We start from the raw sequence: 17,411 nt of genomic DNA, 5'->3' as shown, positions 1-17,411 counted from the left end.
GCACAAGTATGTAGGAGTGACACATTCTGTATGTAAGTTCCTGGCTATGCATTCAATGTAAATCAACTAAAGACCAGATAAGCTGCCAGTTATATATGGCTGTATCAAGATTGAACTTTTAATAAACAAAATCTGTATTTCTACATCAATGAAAAACACAAAGGTTTGAAAAGTCTTAAAGGTGTTTATTGAAAATTGAAATAATTAAAAAATTTCATATTAACTTCTTCAATTGCTATGCAAATAATATTAAAAGGTACAAAATGGAATGTTTGTTTTATACAAGACTTGTTTTTATTTTATAACAAATTACACTTTATAATGAAAATCATGCTTAAAACAAATGAAAGACTAGAAAACAAACATAAAATGTTTATTGATTGTCTTTCAGATAAGAGCCATGTGATGTTTTGATGAGCGTAAACTGGTCTACAATTTTGCCATTCTGAAAAAATTTGTAGTTGGTATTAAATTTAAATCAAATTGTAAGCATGCTGTTGGACAGCGCAAAAAATCAAAAGTTGAGAAAATGTGCATCCGCCCAAAGACAGCCTATCTATCTTCCCAATAAAATGCGTGCACCAACGCAGGCATAAACAAAGTTGCTGTAAGCCTGGCAGCTTAAATTATAGAGATAGCCAACATACCCATTAATATTTCTGACCCCCCCCCCCTTCTGTAGATGTCATTAACATATGACATCTCAAAGTGGTTCATTGAATGTCTATTGTTAAGTGATTTTGCTTGAAAATGAGAATAAATTCTTCTCTGTAAATGTAAGTGACACGTTGATTTGCACACTAGATTATACCTATTTACAAATACCTTATTTTTTTTAAAGCTAGATAGGTAATACCTAGGGCGTTCAATTAAAATTTGACTCATTTTATTGTAACTATATTTTTAAAATAATTTTATAAAGGAGATAAGTAATTAATGGTTAGTGCTTTGGAAATTTGTGTCTGGTGTGTAACAAAATTTATAAACACATGAATAAATTATGATGTTGGCATAATGCATACATAAATTACTTTCAATTTTAAAATGAGGTCAATAAACAAGCCACTTAGTGTTCATTTATCTGAAGTTGACCTAGATGTTTTTTTTTTGATAAACTTTATCTTAAATTACTGATATATGATATCAGCATTTAAATATGCCAGTGAATAATTTCACAAAATTCTTTTATAGATATCTTAGCATTAGTGCGCATGCCCTTTACCTATTTTTTTTATCACAGTTTATAATTTGCTAGCAAATAGAGAAAATTATAAAAACTAAAACTAGGAATTTAGCTCAAAAGGTTATTAATTAAAAAAAATAAACTTTCTTTAAAAATACTTACCATGTCATCCGAAATCTGCTCAAAATAAATGTGAGTTTTGTTAAAGACCTTCATGCGGGTGAACCCATAATCACTATTGCGGACAGCAGACCATGCTGGTGGATTTTTTACAAAGTATTCATGGCGCTCACTGCAGCCCTGATAAAAATAATGGTATGGTATATATTTGTATATCTAAAAATATTGAGGATAATTTGAAAAGCTTGCTAAATGGTAAAAGAGCTGATGTACTCAAAAAAAATTTAAAAGAATTTTGTTGTTAAAAGAGTCAGTTCAAAACTTTTGAAGGGATAGCAAATATTGAATTAAAAATTAAATGCACCATAACTCATTAGTAAAAGTATATTCCATCAAAATAAACTTCTTAGTTACAAAACTTACAGCAGATCCAGTAATGATTTGAGTAACAGCCCCTGGGTTGGTGTAGGGGTGATCATAGCTGCCATTCATTACCTGAAATGTTAATTTTTTTTTCAGCCAAAATGAAAAATTGTATCAATTGCTTTTCTGTTTGAAAGTTTCTATGTTCATTTTGGGTACTAGTCTTATATTCAGAATCCACCAATTAAATAAAATACACTAACACTAGGCCCCATCCCCATATATTATTTATGGGTTTTATTATTATTAGTCTTAGTGTTTTCTCAAACTGAATTTGTACTGCAACAATCTCATTAAATTAAGAAACAACTGAGATACAAAAACAATATTTAAAAAATGTCACACTAAAATAAAAAACTAATAAGAGTTACTGTAACAGGATTGGTTGATGGTTTATTAGCTATTTTAACTGAATAGTTTAAATAAATTGATGTAGAAATGTTGGGTTAGTTATTGCTATTAGGTACATTGTAATATATATATATATATATATATATCTATATCTAATATATAAAGTTCAATTCTGTATGTGAGTATGTAGCGGACAGCAAATCCGTGACTACAATTACTACAAAGGAATAAAATAATTTAATAGACTTCATCACCATAGTGTCCAACATCTAAAGTGCTCATTGTCTAAATTCAAGATGTAAAAAATTAATATTGAAGGTGTTGTAAAACAATTTTCATTTATCAAACTTGTGATAATTGTCGGCATATCAATCAAACAATTTTTTAAAAATTTATCACCATTCACAAAAATTCTAATTGTGTCTGAAAATTATTTACATTTAGTTCTTTAGCACTGCTTTCATCCCTTGATAAATTAGGAATTACTTTTTATTACTTTGTTTTGGTGTTGAGAAAAAAATTACATAATTAGCGGGGATTGATCAAGTGCAATGTGGTAGGTATTTTAAATACTGCGTTTTACTTATTTTATACACTGAATGTACTGTTTACTAATTATTTTTAAAATCAAAACAGTTAAGAAGCCAGCTCCTAAATGTCCTCTATGTTTACTTCTTTCTGTTTGCAGATAAGCTTGCCCTGGCAGGGTTCGATTTGGCGTCCTGGACTACTCTGTGAGCGTTGTGGTGCATAATTTTTTTGTTTTAAACAATGCAATAGACTTTGGATAAGAAAGGTTACTATAGTCTTTAAGTGAATCAAAACCGGGCGTCCTCCAGCGTCCCGACAGAGTGCTATTTGGCGCCCTGGGCCTTCTTGTGTTCGCTATGGTGCCTATGTTCGTTTAAGTGAGTGCAAAAGACTATGAATAAGTTGGGGTACTATAGTTGTTTACTAAGCTGAAACAGGCGGTTTCAAATTAGTGTAGGTGCCATAGGGCTCAAGGGGGTGCCCGGGATACCAAATTGCACCCAAAAGGGGCACCACTCTTTCAAAATGTAATTATTTTTTTTGTGTAGAAACCTCCAAGAAGTATTTGTAAAAATTTCCCAAAGGTATAGAACTGCATAAAAAACAAACATACAGACATACTTTCATTTTTATATGTATAGATAGACTAATCACTATTTTTAGAAGTGTAATGTGTCTGAAGAAACTCAACATTATTATTTATTATGTCTAATCATTATTTTTAAACTGGTCTTGATTTTTTTTTTTGTAATAGAATTTTTTATGGACAAAGGGAAACAACCAAATTACTTTTTTCTGCAAAATAATCTTAGCATGTTTAATTCCTCTGATTATTCAAAATTCAATATTATTCCTTATTATTATTATGGAGTCCTTGTGACCCCTTGAGGGCTGAAATTGAATTTTCATTTTCAGAGATCTTTGCAGGAGTATTCTCATCAACTTGCCTAATCTTCATGTTAATCATACAAAAGGATAGTAATGCATGGGAGGTAATTGACCATGAATGAATGGAGTGGGGGAGTGGGAATTTAACGTTCTAATTTCCACTTTACACAGATCATCAGAAAATTGACCTCAATAACTTTCAAGAATGTGATTCCAATAATGGACCGCCCTATTAACTTTAACCCCCTTTCAAATTAACAGCACCTCTTTACAGAACCCTAATTTTAAACAAACTTCAATTTTAACATAAACTAATTAATTTTAAGCATTTCACAACTGTAATTTTTTTTAATATATATGTAACTAGGGGTATATATGACAATAGTAAATCTGCTATCTTAGGGGTGAGGAAAATCACAACCACCCACGGACTTGACTGAGGGGTGAGGAAAATCACAACCACCCACGGTCTTGACTGACATCACTTGTACCAGGGCATGGTCAGAGTGACTGTACTTGCTGTGCTAAGATGGCTAGCACTATAAATTATACCGGAAACGCTGGTCAGACACCGATTAGATCTTGACACCTGCAGCATTTAATAGCGAACCACCAGCCATCACCCATAAAGTATCTGGAACTGACCAGGGTTTGATCAAGGGGGGGGGGGGGAGGGGCAGTGAGTAGCATCAACAGATAATTTACATCGCACAGGATGAGATTGAGAGTGATGTGCGGGGAGGACAGAATGGTATTTTAACAGCTAGGACATGACCTATCGACATCATGAATATTCTAAGACTCCAGGGGTAGCCAATATATACGGACCCCACAAAACACGACCGGACAGTACGAGCAGAAAGCACTTGCAAGACGATAGACTAAACTCGTAATGGTACAAAGCATAAATCCAGAATAGTTTAGGAAGAACTAGAATAGACGTGTTTCCTGGGTAATAGACCGGACTTAGGGATGAATAAGATTGTGCTTAGCTGTCATTGTTAGTTGATACATTGTGAATATTGTGTATGAGTTGTGAATGTTGTGTATGGATATATGTTGTTAGTTGATAAATTGGGAATGTTGAGTGTGAATGTGCGTTGTTACGTTTATAGGTTATTGGAGTGAATGACTAGCTGATAAATGTAATGATTAACCTTCATTTATTGTTGATTTCTTTACTGACTTTGGAGGTCTGTTGGGTTTTTTTGGTTGGTTTTTTTGTTGTTACTACCACAATAAAAAGGTAGAGGACATCAGTGTTACATTTTTGGTTTCTCATATATAAATATATATATATACACATATACATACACATATATACGTATACATATATATACACATATATACATATATATATACATATATATACATATACATACATATATATACATATATATACATATATATATACATATATATACATATATATATACATATATATAGCTATATGTATATATATACACACACACACACATATATACATACACATATATACGTATAAATATACATATATATATACATATATATATATACATATATATGTACATATATATGTACATATATATACATGTACATATATATACATGTACATATATATACATATATATACATATATATATACATATATATAGCTATATGTATATATATATACATATATATATAGCTATATGTATGTATATATATATAGCTATATGTATGTATATATATATATATATAGCTATATGTATATATATATATATATAGCTATATGTATATATATATATATATATATATAGCTATATGTATATATATATATATATAGCTATATGTATATATATATACACATATATATACATATATCTATATATATATGTATATATTTGGTTTACGAAAGGCATGTCCAATCCATCCCTTTTAGCGCTTCAGTATTGTTAATTTTTTTAGGCTACCTGATGTTTAATGTTCTACACAGGCATTCATAAATGAAAGTCTGAAGTTTACTATTTGTGTTTTTCTCCTCATCTCAGAACCGTAGACAGAACCATAGATTGTAGGCAAGCTTAAATGCAATTTTTTATACAAAGTCATGTGTTGAACAGGGTAAGTTTGGCAAAGTACCATTTTACATTATGGTGGATCATCAATCCATTAATTACATTTATTCAATATGATTTTCACTCAATACACCATTATTACACATACCTTAAAATTATACATTGGCCAAAGTCTTTCATAAGAATGTTCATGTGCCCAGATTGCCACATCGACACCTGTTTCATGGAATATATCTTCAAATCCTTTAATCTTCAGTTTTGGAACACCAACACGAACCTACATGATTCAAAAATTACACAAAAATGAGTATCAAACAAGGCTCTTTGTCAGAAATAAAGTAATTAAATAAATAAATTAACAGGGCTTGTTTCTAGCCTCTAAATAATGCAAGGAAATGGTTGTGTAAAAGGATACTAAATAATTAAATTTTATTTACCAAGCTTTCATGACTAGTACAGTCATCATTATCATTGTTAGAGCAATACATTGGACGGTGACCGAATGCTATGATCCATGGTCTCTTTATTCTGTTTTCTGGTTTGTTGGCTTCCTAAAAATTGTTACACTATCATTTCATTCAGAATTCAAAAATAAATATACTTAAATTAAAATTTAATGCTAAAAAATAAATGCAAACAATTACAAAACATACATTTTAAAATTTGTAATGATAAAATCAGATGCAGAAAATAATTCTATCACAGATCAAATGAATACTATTTTATAATGAACTAAAAATAATTTAACCAAAAATGAATAGGCTAATCAAAGTTAAATGGTATGTTACTTTTAAGTCATTCACTAGCCAGTCATACTGGTCAAATATCTGCTGAACTCCATCATAAGGAAAATAAAAAAATTCAGTTGACACTGACACAAAGTGCACTGGACCCATGTTGAAACTGACAATTTAAAAAAAAAATACAAATTAAGACTAATATTTGAAAACTCAACATACTAGAACATTTCAGGATATGAGTTTAAAAAGAAAATACCTGTACGTGGAAATAAAACCATGTGGATTTAATTTATAACAGTTTAAATATATTTAACATCTATGAGTATGACAACAAAAAATTCAGAAAACAATTCATTAAGTTTGCATGAGGTAACTCCTGTTAAGTTAATGTAAAAGAAGTCTATACTGATACAACATTGTAAATGTTATACATTTAATACCTGTAATACATTTTCTTGTTGTCATTTGGCATATTGAAAATATATCTGTAGTTGGAGAAGTTGCTGAAAAATAAAAAAAGAAATGTAACAATATTACACTTAAATAACTATAAATAATTAGCAATTAAATTTTTTTTTTAAAGTAAGCCTACTCTAGACCTCAGGAATTTAACAAAAAAGCATATATTAAGCAAATGAAAATTTCCACACTGAATCACATTTCCTTAACCAGGATAGTACTTAAGGTATTGCCCATACAACCTCCATCCTCCCCTCATCATCACTCAAACCCTGATCTTTGATGCCAAACCCCCAATATAATAACCCTCTCTACCTCCCCCATCAATCCCTTTAACAAGATCCTGCTCATCTCACTGACTGTAGATATTCTAATCTTAAGTCTAAAATAGATATATCCATGTAGATTCTATAAAAATCCAGATGTTTTAACAGTATATAGAATTAGATTTTTACTGAATTTTTGACTCACTAGGCATTCTCATGATTCCCAACGCAGGTCATATAAGGAACACTTGATGCTAGTGGCTCTATTTGATCCATGAATGTGTCCCCTACTCTGCCATTATTCTGTATTAAAAGATAAAATAAGTGAATTTCTTTGGTTTATAAGCAGCAACAAGGACCACAGTAACAAACCTTGTAACTGGGGGTGGTTGGAGGGCAGACCCTTTAGGGGGTTTTAAATGCCTATTAAAATAATTCATAATTAAATTTAAAAAGTTGCACCCAACAAACATTTACCAATTTAAGTTTTATTTGTAGCTTTGCTACTAGTCTGAATAATTTATTTATTGAAAACTTGGTACTCACACTAGCAAGATCATAAGCAAAATCACCTGGAGAAATGTGTGAAATATAATAAAGTTAAGATACACTCAACATAAATGCTTTACATTTAAGATCAAAAGGGCTTCAATTTAATTGAGTAAATAAAAGTATAAAAATCAAATTTAAGTTGTAATACTATGCTTCGAGCTGCATTTTATCTTACCAACATGAATTATTGCATCATACAATCCTTGGGATGTATCCATAACTAAGCGAGGAAGAGACTGAGCATTTGAGCTTCCAAGATCACCAAATATGGCAAGGCTCGGAGCCCAGTCTTCACCTGCTGGCATGGTCTTAAAATGGAAAGTTGCTGACCAACCAAGCTGACTGCCAACTATATAATCTGTAAAAAATTAAAGTACTTCAATCTCACAAATCTACAAGTGTCTGAGATTTCTTCTGAGATTGCAGAAATGTGCAACAAGGTTCATTCTTTCACTGAGTTTTTTCTTTATGGTCATTTGAAATACAAATATTTTTAAAAATTAAATAATCACTTTGTCAGGTAGAGATAGTGGAATAAGTGGCCTGGGATTGTGAATAGAATATGTGGCCAACGTTTACACATTTGTAGATTAATCTTTTTAAAAAGAATGTATAAGGTACATTTAATTTAGATAAGGTATTCAGAGCAGTATTCAAATTAAATGATGCAAACAAGGCAAATGGCATTCTATGGAAAAAGATTGTTGCTGATTGAAAAGTTTTTTGCATCTTTCTGCTACATTTTATTGAAAAATGCATTTGTTATTTATATTAGGTTCCAACAATATTATAAATTTTCAATAAAGTATGCTTGACAATTCTAATTCAAGAATAAATGTATAATGAATTTATTTACCCTTAAACTAGAATCTACATTTCAGAAATAGCAGCTTATCTATGTTTATCGGAGTTGAACATTTTAAACATTATGTAGCTTTATTTTCTGTTGGCTATGGCTTTAATGATATGTTTGTATTTCTATTAGGTTCCAACAATATTGTTATTATTCAAAAGGGCAATCTTCTAATTCTAGAATTTATATCAAAGAATGTATCTTCCACTAAACTAGAATCTGAGCTTCGTTTGTTGAAGAAAAAGTAGATATAGGCCAAAAACTAAAATTATAAAAATGAACAAAATAAATTTCTTTTATGAACTATTTCATAAAGATCTTTGTTTCTTAGCAATAGAATAAGTTAAATTAGGATATAATTTAATTAAAAATAATATTTGGCTTAATTTGTCATATGAATAAGCATCACAAGAAGCTTATTTTTTAAGTCTTAGTAATTGACAAATGACGTTGTGGCTGATGTTTATTTATCAGTCAAAGATAGAGATCAACAATTTTGTGGTATAGGTAGGATCAGTAAATTTTTAGATGTGTGGTGCAACTTGCAGATAGTAAAATGAAATAATTCTCAAGAGAGACAGGAAATATTAAAATACAAGGCTTACTCTCTTGTTCCCAGTAAAATTTAAATTTAAAAATCCAATAACGTATACTTACAGTATATTGTGTTAGGCAACAAATCTTTTAAATCCACTCTATGGATATACTGAACTCTTTTTTCAGATCCACCATCCACAAACTTTGTGCTGCTACCTTGCTGTGACAATGTCAGGGCTTTCACGGATAATCCATACTGCACAATGGAATCGCTGTCATTGACAGTACTCCAAGAAATTATCATTTTTGACACATCATCTGTGTAAACATCAAAATAAATAGTTTCAGTTATAATATGAAGGAATGATTAACTAAGGCAGTCACAAGTAGCAAGAATAGTTGCTATTCCATTGGTATAATTGTCTAATGGATCAGGATTGTGATTTAAACTGCATCCTCAATAAGCAGCATGGAACTTCTACAAGTGGTGTGTGACAATAACAGGCAACATATTTATACTCGTGTCATCTCCAAGATGCCATCCCATGACAAATAGCCTACTGTTATTTACTTGAGAACCATCTGGTATAGAGTAAGTAAATAGCTCAGTCCACATCAAAAGTTCTTAAATTAAATATTACCAATATCATTTACCCTCAAAATTTGATTTGTCAGGGCCATTTTTTGTGGTAATTTTGTCAATACCGGTTGTTAACATAATCAAACAGACAATTAAAAATAGCGCCTCGGAAATCTAGGCCTGGGCAGCGTGTTGAGAAGAACCTGATGTTGCCTATGTCCCAGGACCTCACTCCACACAGCTGAATCATTACCTATACATACATACATACATACATACATACATATATATATATATATATATATATATATATATATATATATATATATATATATATATATATATATATATATATAGCTTGACATATAGTAATAATCATTCGTTCTGAACATGTTATACATACACTAATTCTTAATTGTCATTATTTTGATTGAACATAGCAGTTCTCCATCAATGACATTAAGGAATTTTCCCTGTTCACCTCCTTTCATTATGCCCTACCTGTTATAAATTGCGGACCAGCCTGAGTTCATAACAAACCTTCACATAATATTTGTATATCATGGCATTTAAACAAGATGTGTTTTCACTGTGGATCTAAGTCCAAATTATGTTCTGTTTGTCTTTTTGGCTAATAGTTAACCACACTGTTAAATATAGATCCAGTAAAATTTCCAGATACTGATAAATACCAATTCTGGATAAAAATACTTTTCAATGAAATTCCTCCCATTTCTGCCCGAATTTCTGTATCCGGCTAATTTTAAGGATCCAGCGATTCTGGATTAAGTTTCAATGAAATTTAGTATCCTGTTAAATTTCTGTTTGTGCCTAACTTGCTGTATCCAACTGGTAAAATTTCTAGGTCAGCTAGACCCATTCTGGACAAAAATCTGTTTTCAATTACATTTTTTGTTTCCAGTTAAATTTGAGGTTGAGATGGGGATTTTTGTTTCAGTTTAGAGAAAAAGACAACATTATGAACCTAGCACCCGTTGTATTTATCCCTCAACGGACCATTTATCTATTTAAGTAATAATACGAAAAAGATCTATATAGTAGGCCTAAGTAGTGTGTAAAACTGTAATATTATTAGCCTCCTATATTGCCTATATTAGGCCTACGATCTTGGTGGAGCTACCATCTCCTACCAAGAAAGTCGCCAGGTGGCGGATTTGGGAAAGGCCCTTAGATATAAGGGTTTGCTATGAATACCAAATAAACAGCCAAGGACCAACTGGTTTGTGGTCATGAAGGATGAGATGTAATATCCATTGGTTTTAGGATGTTCACTCCAAAACATCTCATGAATCCAAGAAATTGACTCCAACGGCCAGCATGGAGCACTATAACTCCAAACCCAGGCAGATGGGGCTCGTCAGCTTGGAACATTAACCCATCTAGGAAAGACAACTCCAAAATCAGCTGCTGCCTTGTAGTTTGTTCTTGGGTGATCAAAGGCTATGGAAGCAAATCCAGAAAGAAAAGCAGGCTGAAATCATAGTCAACGGGCAATGCTATTCTATGACGCATAACATGCTGGCACATAGTGCTTAATTATATTATGTAGGAAAGCAATAGCAGGTAGGCGGCGGACTCTCCGCCTCAAAGGAGCCCACAAAAGTGCTGGTGGTTCCTCTATTCTTGCCTGTGAAGCCATGGGCAAGGAACAGAAGGTTAAATCTACTGGCCAATGTAGTGATAAAAAACAACAAAACATCCTGCAGTGGAATGCAGAGGGAGTTCACAAGAAAAAGGAAGCCTTAAAAGTATTCCTAAATGAAAAAGTAGATGTTGCATGCATTCAAGAAACACACCTTAACAACAATCTTCGCTTCTATATTAGAGGATACACCTGCATAAGGCAGGGAAAACAGACCCAAGGGAGGTATCCTCGCCCTCAACAAAAATGACATACCAAAAATAGATATTGTTATACCTAACTCAACGGCGTTTGAGATAACTGGCACTAAACATACTCGCATATACCTAAATATCTTCAATTACTACTGTCCACCTGATCAGGACTTGAAACTGGACCACATGAACAGCTACTTACGAGCTGGGGTTACCCTGAATTCAATCCTAAAGGAAATGAAATTGAAAAAAGGTAAGCAGAAAATAGGCTTATTTTTCTAAACAAATCTGATGACAAACCAACTTTTTACTCAAGATCATGGTTAACCTCATATACCCCTGACATAGCTTTTGCTACAAATGATATATCCAAAAAATGTTAAAGAGAAATCTTAAATCAATTAGTAACTAGTGACCACCGACCAATCCTCATCCACATAGAAACATCAAATAGGCCAATCAAAATTATTCCTCCCTAGATAGAACTACAAAAATGTACATTGGGAGCTTTCCTCTACCCTCAGACTCCTACATAAGATCAAGCAACTGCAAAACAAAATAGGTGAACAAGTCGTACACTGCCTTCTCCAAAGCAATTTTACTAGCAGCCAAAAAAATCTTTTCCAAGGGGAGCAAGAAAAAATTATACCCCAAACCGTTCCCAGACCTCCAGAAACAAGATAATTGATGCCAGAAACACTGTAGAAAATAATTCCACTGTAGAAAATAACATAAAATTAAAAGCAGCAAACTGAGTAATTAGAAAGAATTATCTAATTGCAGTAAGAAAAAGCTGGCATGAAAAAACGGAACACCTCAATGTAAATAGGGATGGTCACAAACTCTGGAGAATTGGAAAAAGGCTAAACCAAGAAGAAAACAAAGCTACTCCCAGTCATTGACATAGAAAACACAATCAAAACAGAAAAGGAAGCAGCTAAAGAATTTATTAATGACTTCAGCCACGAAAGAGTAGAAGAGGTTAAAGAAACTGAAGTTAAAGAGAAATTACAGAAAGTCTCTCCCCCTTTTACTTGAATGGTAGCTCTGATTAGCATGAAGAAGCTTGAAGAACCAATGAAGCTCCTCAAACCAAAGCTAGCTCCAGGCCCTGACAAAATCACAAATGATATGTTCTTGCTAAAAAAAAAACCTTCAAATATTCAATGAAAGCTGGAAATCTGGGTAAGTTGGAAAAGAGCAATCATGAAACCTGTTCTCAAGATAGGAAAACCCAGGAACAAAGTCGATAGCCATTGTCCAATAAACTTAACCAGCTGCGTCAGTAAACTGATGAGAAGGTTGGTAAACAAAAGACTGGCCTGGATTCTCGATTCGTCAATCAGTAGATGGACAGGCTGGCTTCAGAAAGTGCAGATCTACAGAAGATCAAATCACCTACATTTAGATGGCGGTCGCAAATTAGCCCCCGACCTGACATGGGAGGTAAAATCAAGAAAACATGTAATGAGATACCCTATTGTATGCGGACCGTTGAAGACGTTTTTTTTAGTGAGCAAGCGGGGGTGCCTGTAGTAAACAGTCAATGACCTGATGATGGCTTGCAGAGGGGGGGGGGGGGGGGGAGTGAGCGGATGGGGACATGCCCCGGACATCCAGAGTATTTATCCCTAAAATCATAATTTATACACTGTATGGGCATCTTTTGTGTAATTATGCTTATTCACCACGATATGTTTGATAGGCATCCATACAGTAATTATGTTCATATTAATTTTATATATTCTCAGGTCATCTTTAAATACATTATACTTGTATTTATTTTTATATTTTTTACGGTTATTTATATAGTAATTATGTCCATATTCATTTTGGTAAACTTTAACGGTATTCGTAAAGTGATTAAGCACATGTTTATTTTAATTAATTGTAGGGATATTCAGTATAATAGTTAAGACCATAGTGATTCTTGTTTTAAAATAGTGTAGGCATACTAAACAAATTATTAAGTCTATACTGTTTGATATATCGGGCCGAGACTGTTTTATGGTAAAGTTCTCCTGATTTCTCAAACGTCTAAATTACCGGCAGTCCGAGCATGCCATCGCGAAACTCATAAATAACATGAAGCACATGGTTCACTTTCTATAGACACGGACCTTCTCTTGTGAGAACGCGGTCTTAATCTGTAATGTAATACGCTGACGCTCTATAAACACGCACCTTCTCTTGCATGGCTGCGGTCAGAGATCCAGTAACATATTACCCGAACCGATTTTTTTTTAGGGTTTGGCATCCCATAGATTTAAATGTACAGTTATCCTTTACCTCACCCCACCAACTGTCACCCACCTCAGTGTTCCACCCTAATGAGCGTCCGTGATTACATTTGAGAGTCATTTCATTTAGATATCTATAGCCGTAAACAGTGTTTTTCACATTCGAGCTTATTCCGAAATCTATCAATGTTTTGCTATTTTCTCCGGTATCCACACACTTTGAATGCCACTGTTAACACTCAATAAACTGAAAAAATATCGATACTATCACCCGCCACTGTGGACCGATTTAACGTTGCTTCAAAGTGATTTCACCATTTTTCCTCAACACCATGGCTACAAGAGACAGAGATAGATTTTGCAAGTATGAATCAGGTGCATCAAAAGCAAGGAAACGCAATTTAAGAGAAGAATTTAATAAAACACAAGCAGGCGCGTTGGACAAGTACATACACTATCCAAAGAAAGTCGTTAAACAACAAAAACTTTTTGATTTGGTTGTGAATTCCAATGTTGCAAATGTAGAACGTAACAAAAAAGACTACAATGAGTTTACTACCATTTGTGGTGGTGACGGTAATAATGAATCCTCGAGTCATTTATTGTCAGCTGCAAACCCCACGAACTTCGACAATAGGGAAAAAACAAGTGGCCATTCTGAAAATGATTCTGATGAAAATAATTCATTCCCAATGATCGTAAAAGATATATACGATCCGGGAAATTGGGAACATGTAACAACGATGTCCCAAGACAGGCCCTGCAGCCTGCCGATTCTGTCAATAGAAAAAGGCATTGCCTCCAATTAGGACTATGATGATATAATCAAGGAATTTTCTGGCGAAAGGCAAGAAAAGTAGATCTTCATTTGTGAATGTACTGGTAAGATTTTCATAAATAAACATTGATGTAAAAAAATCAAGTAGGAAGCTGACGCTCATCGTCTCTTTAATACGTGTCTTGAACTTATATCTGTTTTATTTTTTTTATTTTTCAAGCAAAAAGCTTTAACAGAAACAAGCAATGTTTCAAAAGCACTTCTAAGTAAACAAATTATTTTTTAATCAGTGTCTTTATGATAAAACTAATATACGACATTGATAAGCAGCTTAAAAATACCATATATAGATATATATCAGGTAATCTATCGTTTTAGGTACGTAAAATCGCCCAACACCTCTTTTATAAATAAGATTCCATTATCGGACACCGGTATCTATAATCATTCTCATTGATCTATAATATTTGACACAAACATGTGACAATATACTTCTATTAAAGCCTTGACAATAAGGTAACGTTTTCGTACATTAATAGCCGCGGGCGATTTTACGTAGCCAAAACGATAGATTACCCTACTATATCATTATAAATATTAATTCGCGTTGAGAAGAAAAAAAAAAACGCCACACTGTACAAGTTTTAGACACCAATGGAAAAATATAAGGCCCGCACGGATGGTTGGCCCTAGGCCCCATGTACCACTAACGCTGGCTCTGGGCCTACTATTTAGTAAAATTTACTATTTAGTTTATTAGTAAAGTCAACTAAAAAGTAAAAGTTACGTAACTTAGGCCTACTTAAAACTAGTAATAAAAAGTAGATCTAGTATTAGAGTATTAGTAATTAGTAGGCCTATTAGTATTATTACTATTATAAACTATTTATTAGATCTAGATTCTAATTCTAGATTCCTAGTACTTTTCTTTACTTACCTCCATAAGCTATGTGCACTTGACCTGGTAGGCAAGGATTGAACGACAGAGCTGCTTCTACACAAAAGAAGAGAAATACGGCACCAATCCCCAGTCTCTTCATGATGTTTGTGTAAGGTCCTAACTTTGAGGCCACTAGCTAAACTAAGCGAGCGTAGGACAAGAAAAGTGATTGTCTAGTTACTCAGTTGCCAGTGTTTATAATTGTTTCATATCATGTGACTTTCGTTACGTCATAAAGGTAGAAGGTCATAACCCAGATAACTATCCGAAACAGACTATTATTAATATAGGGGTGTCAAGTTTTAAAAAATATATCAATTTGCTGTTGTAAAATTAGTCATCTTAGTTTAGGATACCCATCCAGTATTAAATTTTTTCCAAAAACAAAGCTTCGTCTACTCTTCCTAATAAAATTAAGCTTTCTATATCTGAAAATATATTCAAACTAAATTAAAACAACAATTAGGCCTATTTAGTTGACTCATTGCGACATTTAACATTTCTCATTCATCTATTATATTCTCATTCTATCTCATTTTGTATTATAATTATGACACATAATTTCTTTATTTCAAAATTGTGAATGCTATGTTACTGCCATGTTTTTACTACTAGATCTAAATTGCTTTTTTACTTTCTCGTACACGAAGTATTGAGGGGTCATCCATTTATGACGTCCACACGGGGGGGGGGGGGGTTCCGAAAAAATTGACTTTTGCGGACGCGTATGGATTTTTATAAGGAAATGAGTGGATTTTTGTGGACGGGGGGTGGGGGGGGGCAGTGTATCTTCCAGACTTTTTTCTCCGGGGGGGCGTGACATTTTCGGGTGGGCGTTAGACTTTCTTCGGGGGGGGGGGGAGGGGCGGACACTGTTAAATTATATTTTTTCTATATAAATTATATAAATTTAATTTCGTTCGGGGGGGGGGCGGTAGAATTTTTTCGGGGGGGGGGGGGGGCTATAACCTCCATAAATGACGTCGCGCTTTTTTTTGGACGATTTTTACCTCCCCGCCCACTCCCCTCCGTCACACATCGTCACAAAAAGCCAGACCCCCCCCCCCCCCCCCCTAAAATGACGTCACTCCTCAGTCTACAACCCCACTCAAAATTGTAGTTGAATTTTTCTTAAAACATCGATATTTTTCCAAAATCTTGTCTGAACTCTGTCAAAATAGAGTATTTTAATTAAGTCCTATTAAAACAGTTTTCTAAAACGCGAAACAACGTCTAAAATTCGTTTTCTAACAGTGTGACGTCGCACGATCTGAAACCCCACCCCCCTCCTCCCCCTCATCACACACCGTCACAAAATTACGGAACCCCCATCCCCCCTACGAGTGTGACGTCATTTATGGACGCCCCTTTATTACTTAGTACGTCTTCATATACAGAGTATAGGCAAAAAATTCTAAATCCAGATTTATCAAAATGTCGGCATTTTACGCGTAACTCAGTCGGAAAAACTGGGCTTTGCCATTCTGTCCGTGTATGTGTGTGTATGTTGTCTGTGAACACGATAACTTGAGAACCGTTACCGCCAGGTTGATGAAATTTCATATATATGTATTATATCATATTTGTAGTTACATATCAACCTTTCGGCGATTTCCGGTAAACGGAATTGGAACTTATTTTACTTTCAATTTATCAAAAGCCTATAACTTGAGTAATGTTTCTAATAGATGAAGGAATTTTCCCATGAGATATCATTCTCTGCCTTCTATCAAATTTGGGGTAATTTCCGTTGACCAAAAGTAGTAATTTGCGCTATTTCCGATTTAATTAAAAAAAAACGCATATGTATTTATAAAGTACTAATATTCCGCACTATTATAAAGATATTGTTTACTGTTCACTTGACTGGAAGTAGTAATTTACGTTATTTCCGATTTCTCAAATAGGCTACTATATGAATTCAACCCACGCATATAATTCATATATATCTAAAATAATTAATTACATGATTTAATTAATCGTTGAATAATAGTTGATTAGCATACTTCATAAAAGTATTAACAAATTCCATTCAAAACATTCGTGACTTTTCCTGTGACTTTTTTCTCTGCGCAGC

At 33.3% G+C, this 17,411-nt stretch overlaps 1 protein-coding gene across 1 annotated transcript; it reads right to left on the bottom strand.

Annotated features, from left to right (window-relative positions):
• Positions 1 to 170: 170 nt before the first annotated feature.
• On the bottom strand, positions 171 to 15,557 carry LOC131940431 (acid phosphatase type 7). Its single transcript, XM_059299056.1, has 12 exons — positions 15,332 to 15,557; positions 9,060 to 9,257; positions 7,725 to 7,907; positions 7,544 to 7,569; positions 7,203 to 7,300; positions 6,713 to 6,775; positions 6,321 to 6,435; positions 5,970 to 6,083; positions 5,681 to 5,809; positions 1,727 to 1,798; positions 1,346 to 1,483; positions 171 to 445 (listed from the first exon to the last, which is right to left on the bottom strand). Exons 1-12 carry the CDS (start codon positions 15,432 to 15,434, stop codon positions 374 to 376), a joined length of 1,311 nt encoding a protein of 436 aa, XP_059155039.1. The 5' UTR covers positions 15,435 to 15,557; the 3' UTR covers positions 171 to 373.
• Positions 15,558 to 17,411: the final 1,854 nt, after the last annotated feature.

This window comes from Physella acuta, unplaced genomic scaffold (assembly GCF_028476545.2).
Source record: "Physella acuta isolate Inbredline_101_S28 unplaced genomic scaffold, ASM2847654v3 ptg000021l, whole genome shotgun sequence".
Classification (NCBI taxonomy): domain Eukaryota; kingdom Metazoa; phylum Mollusca; class Gastropoda; family Physidae; genus Physella; species Physella acuta.
The sequence above is the reverse complement of the archived record's forward strand: the minus strand, read 5'-3'. Positions and strand labels throughout refer to the sequence as shown.

Coding starts and splice junctions, on each gene's coding strand:
- LOC131940431 (XM_059299056.1), bottom strand. CDS start 15,434: ATGAAGAGACTGGGGATTGGTGCCGTATTTCTCTTCTTTTGTGTAGAA. Junction 9,258..15,331: donor AGTGCACATAGCTTATGGAG/GTAAGTAAAGAA, acceptor ATGTTTACACAG/ATGATGTGTCAAAAATGATA. Junction 7,570..7,724: donor TGATGCAATAATTCATGTTG/GTAAGATAAAAT, acceptor ACATTTCTCCAG/GTGATTTTGCTTATGATCTT.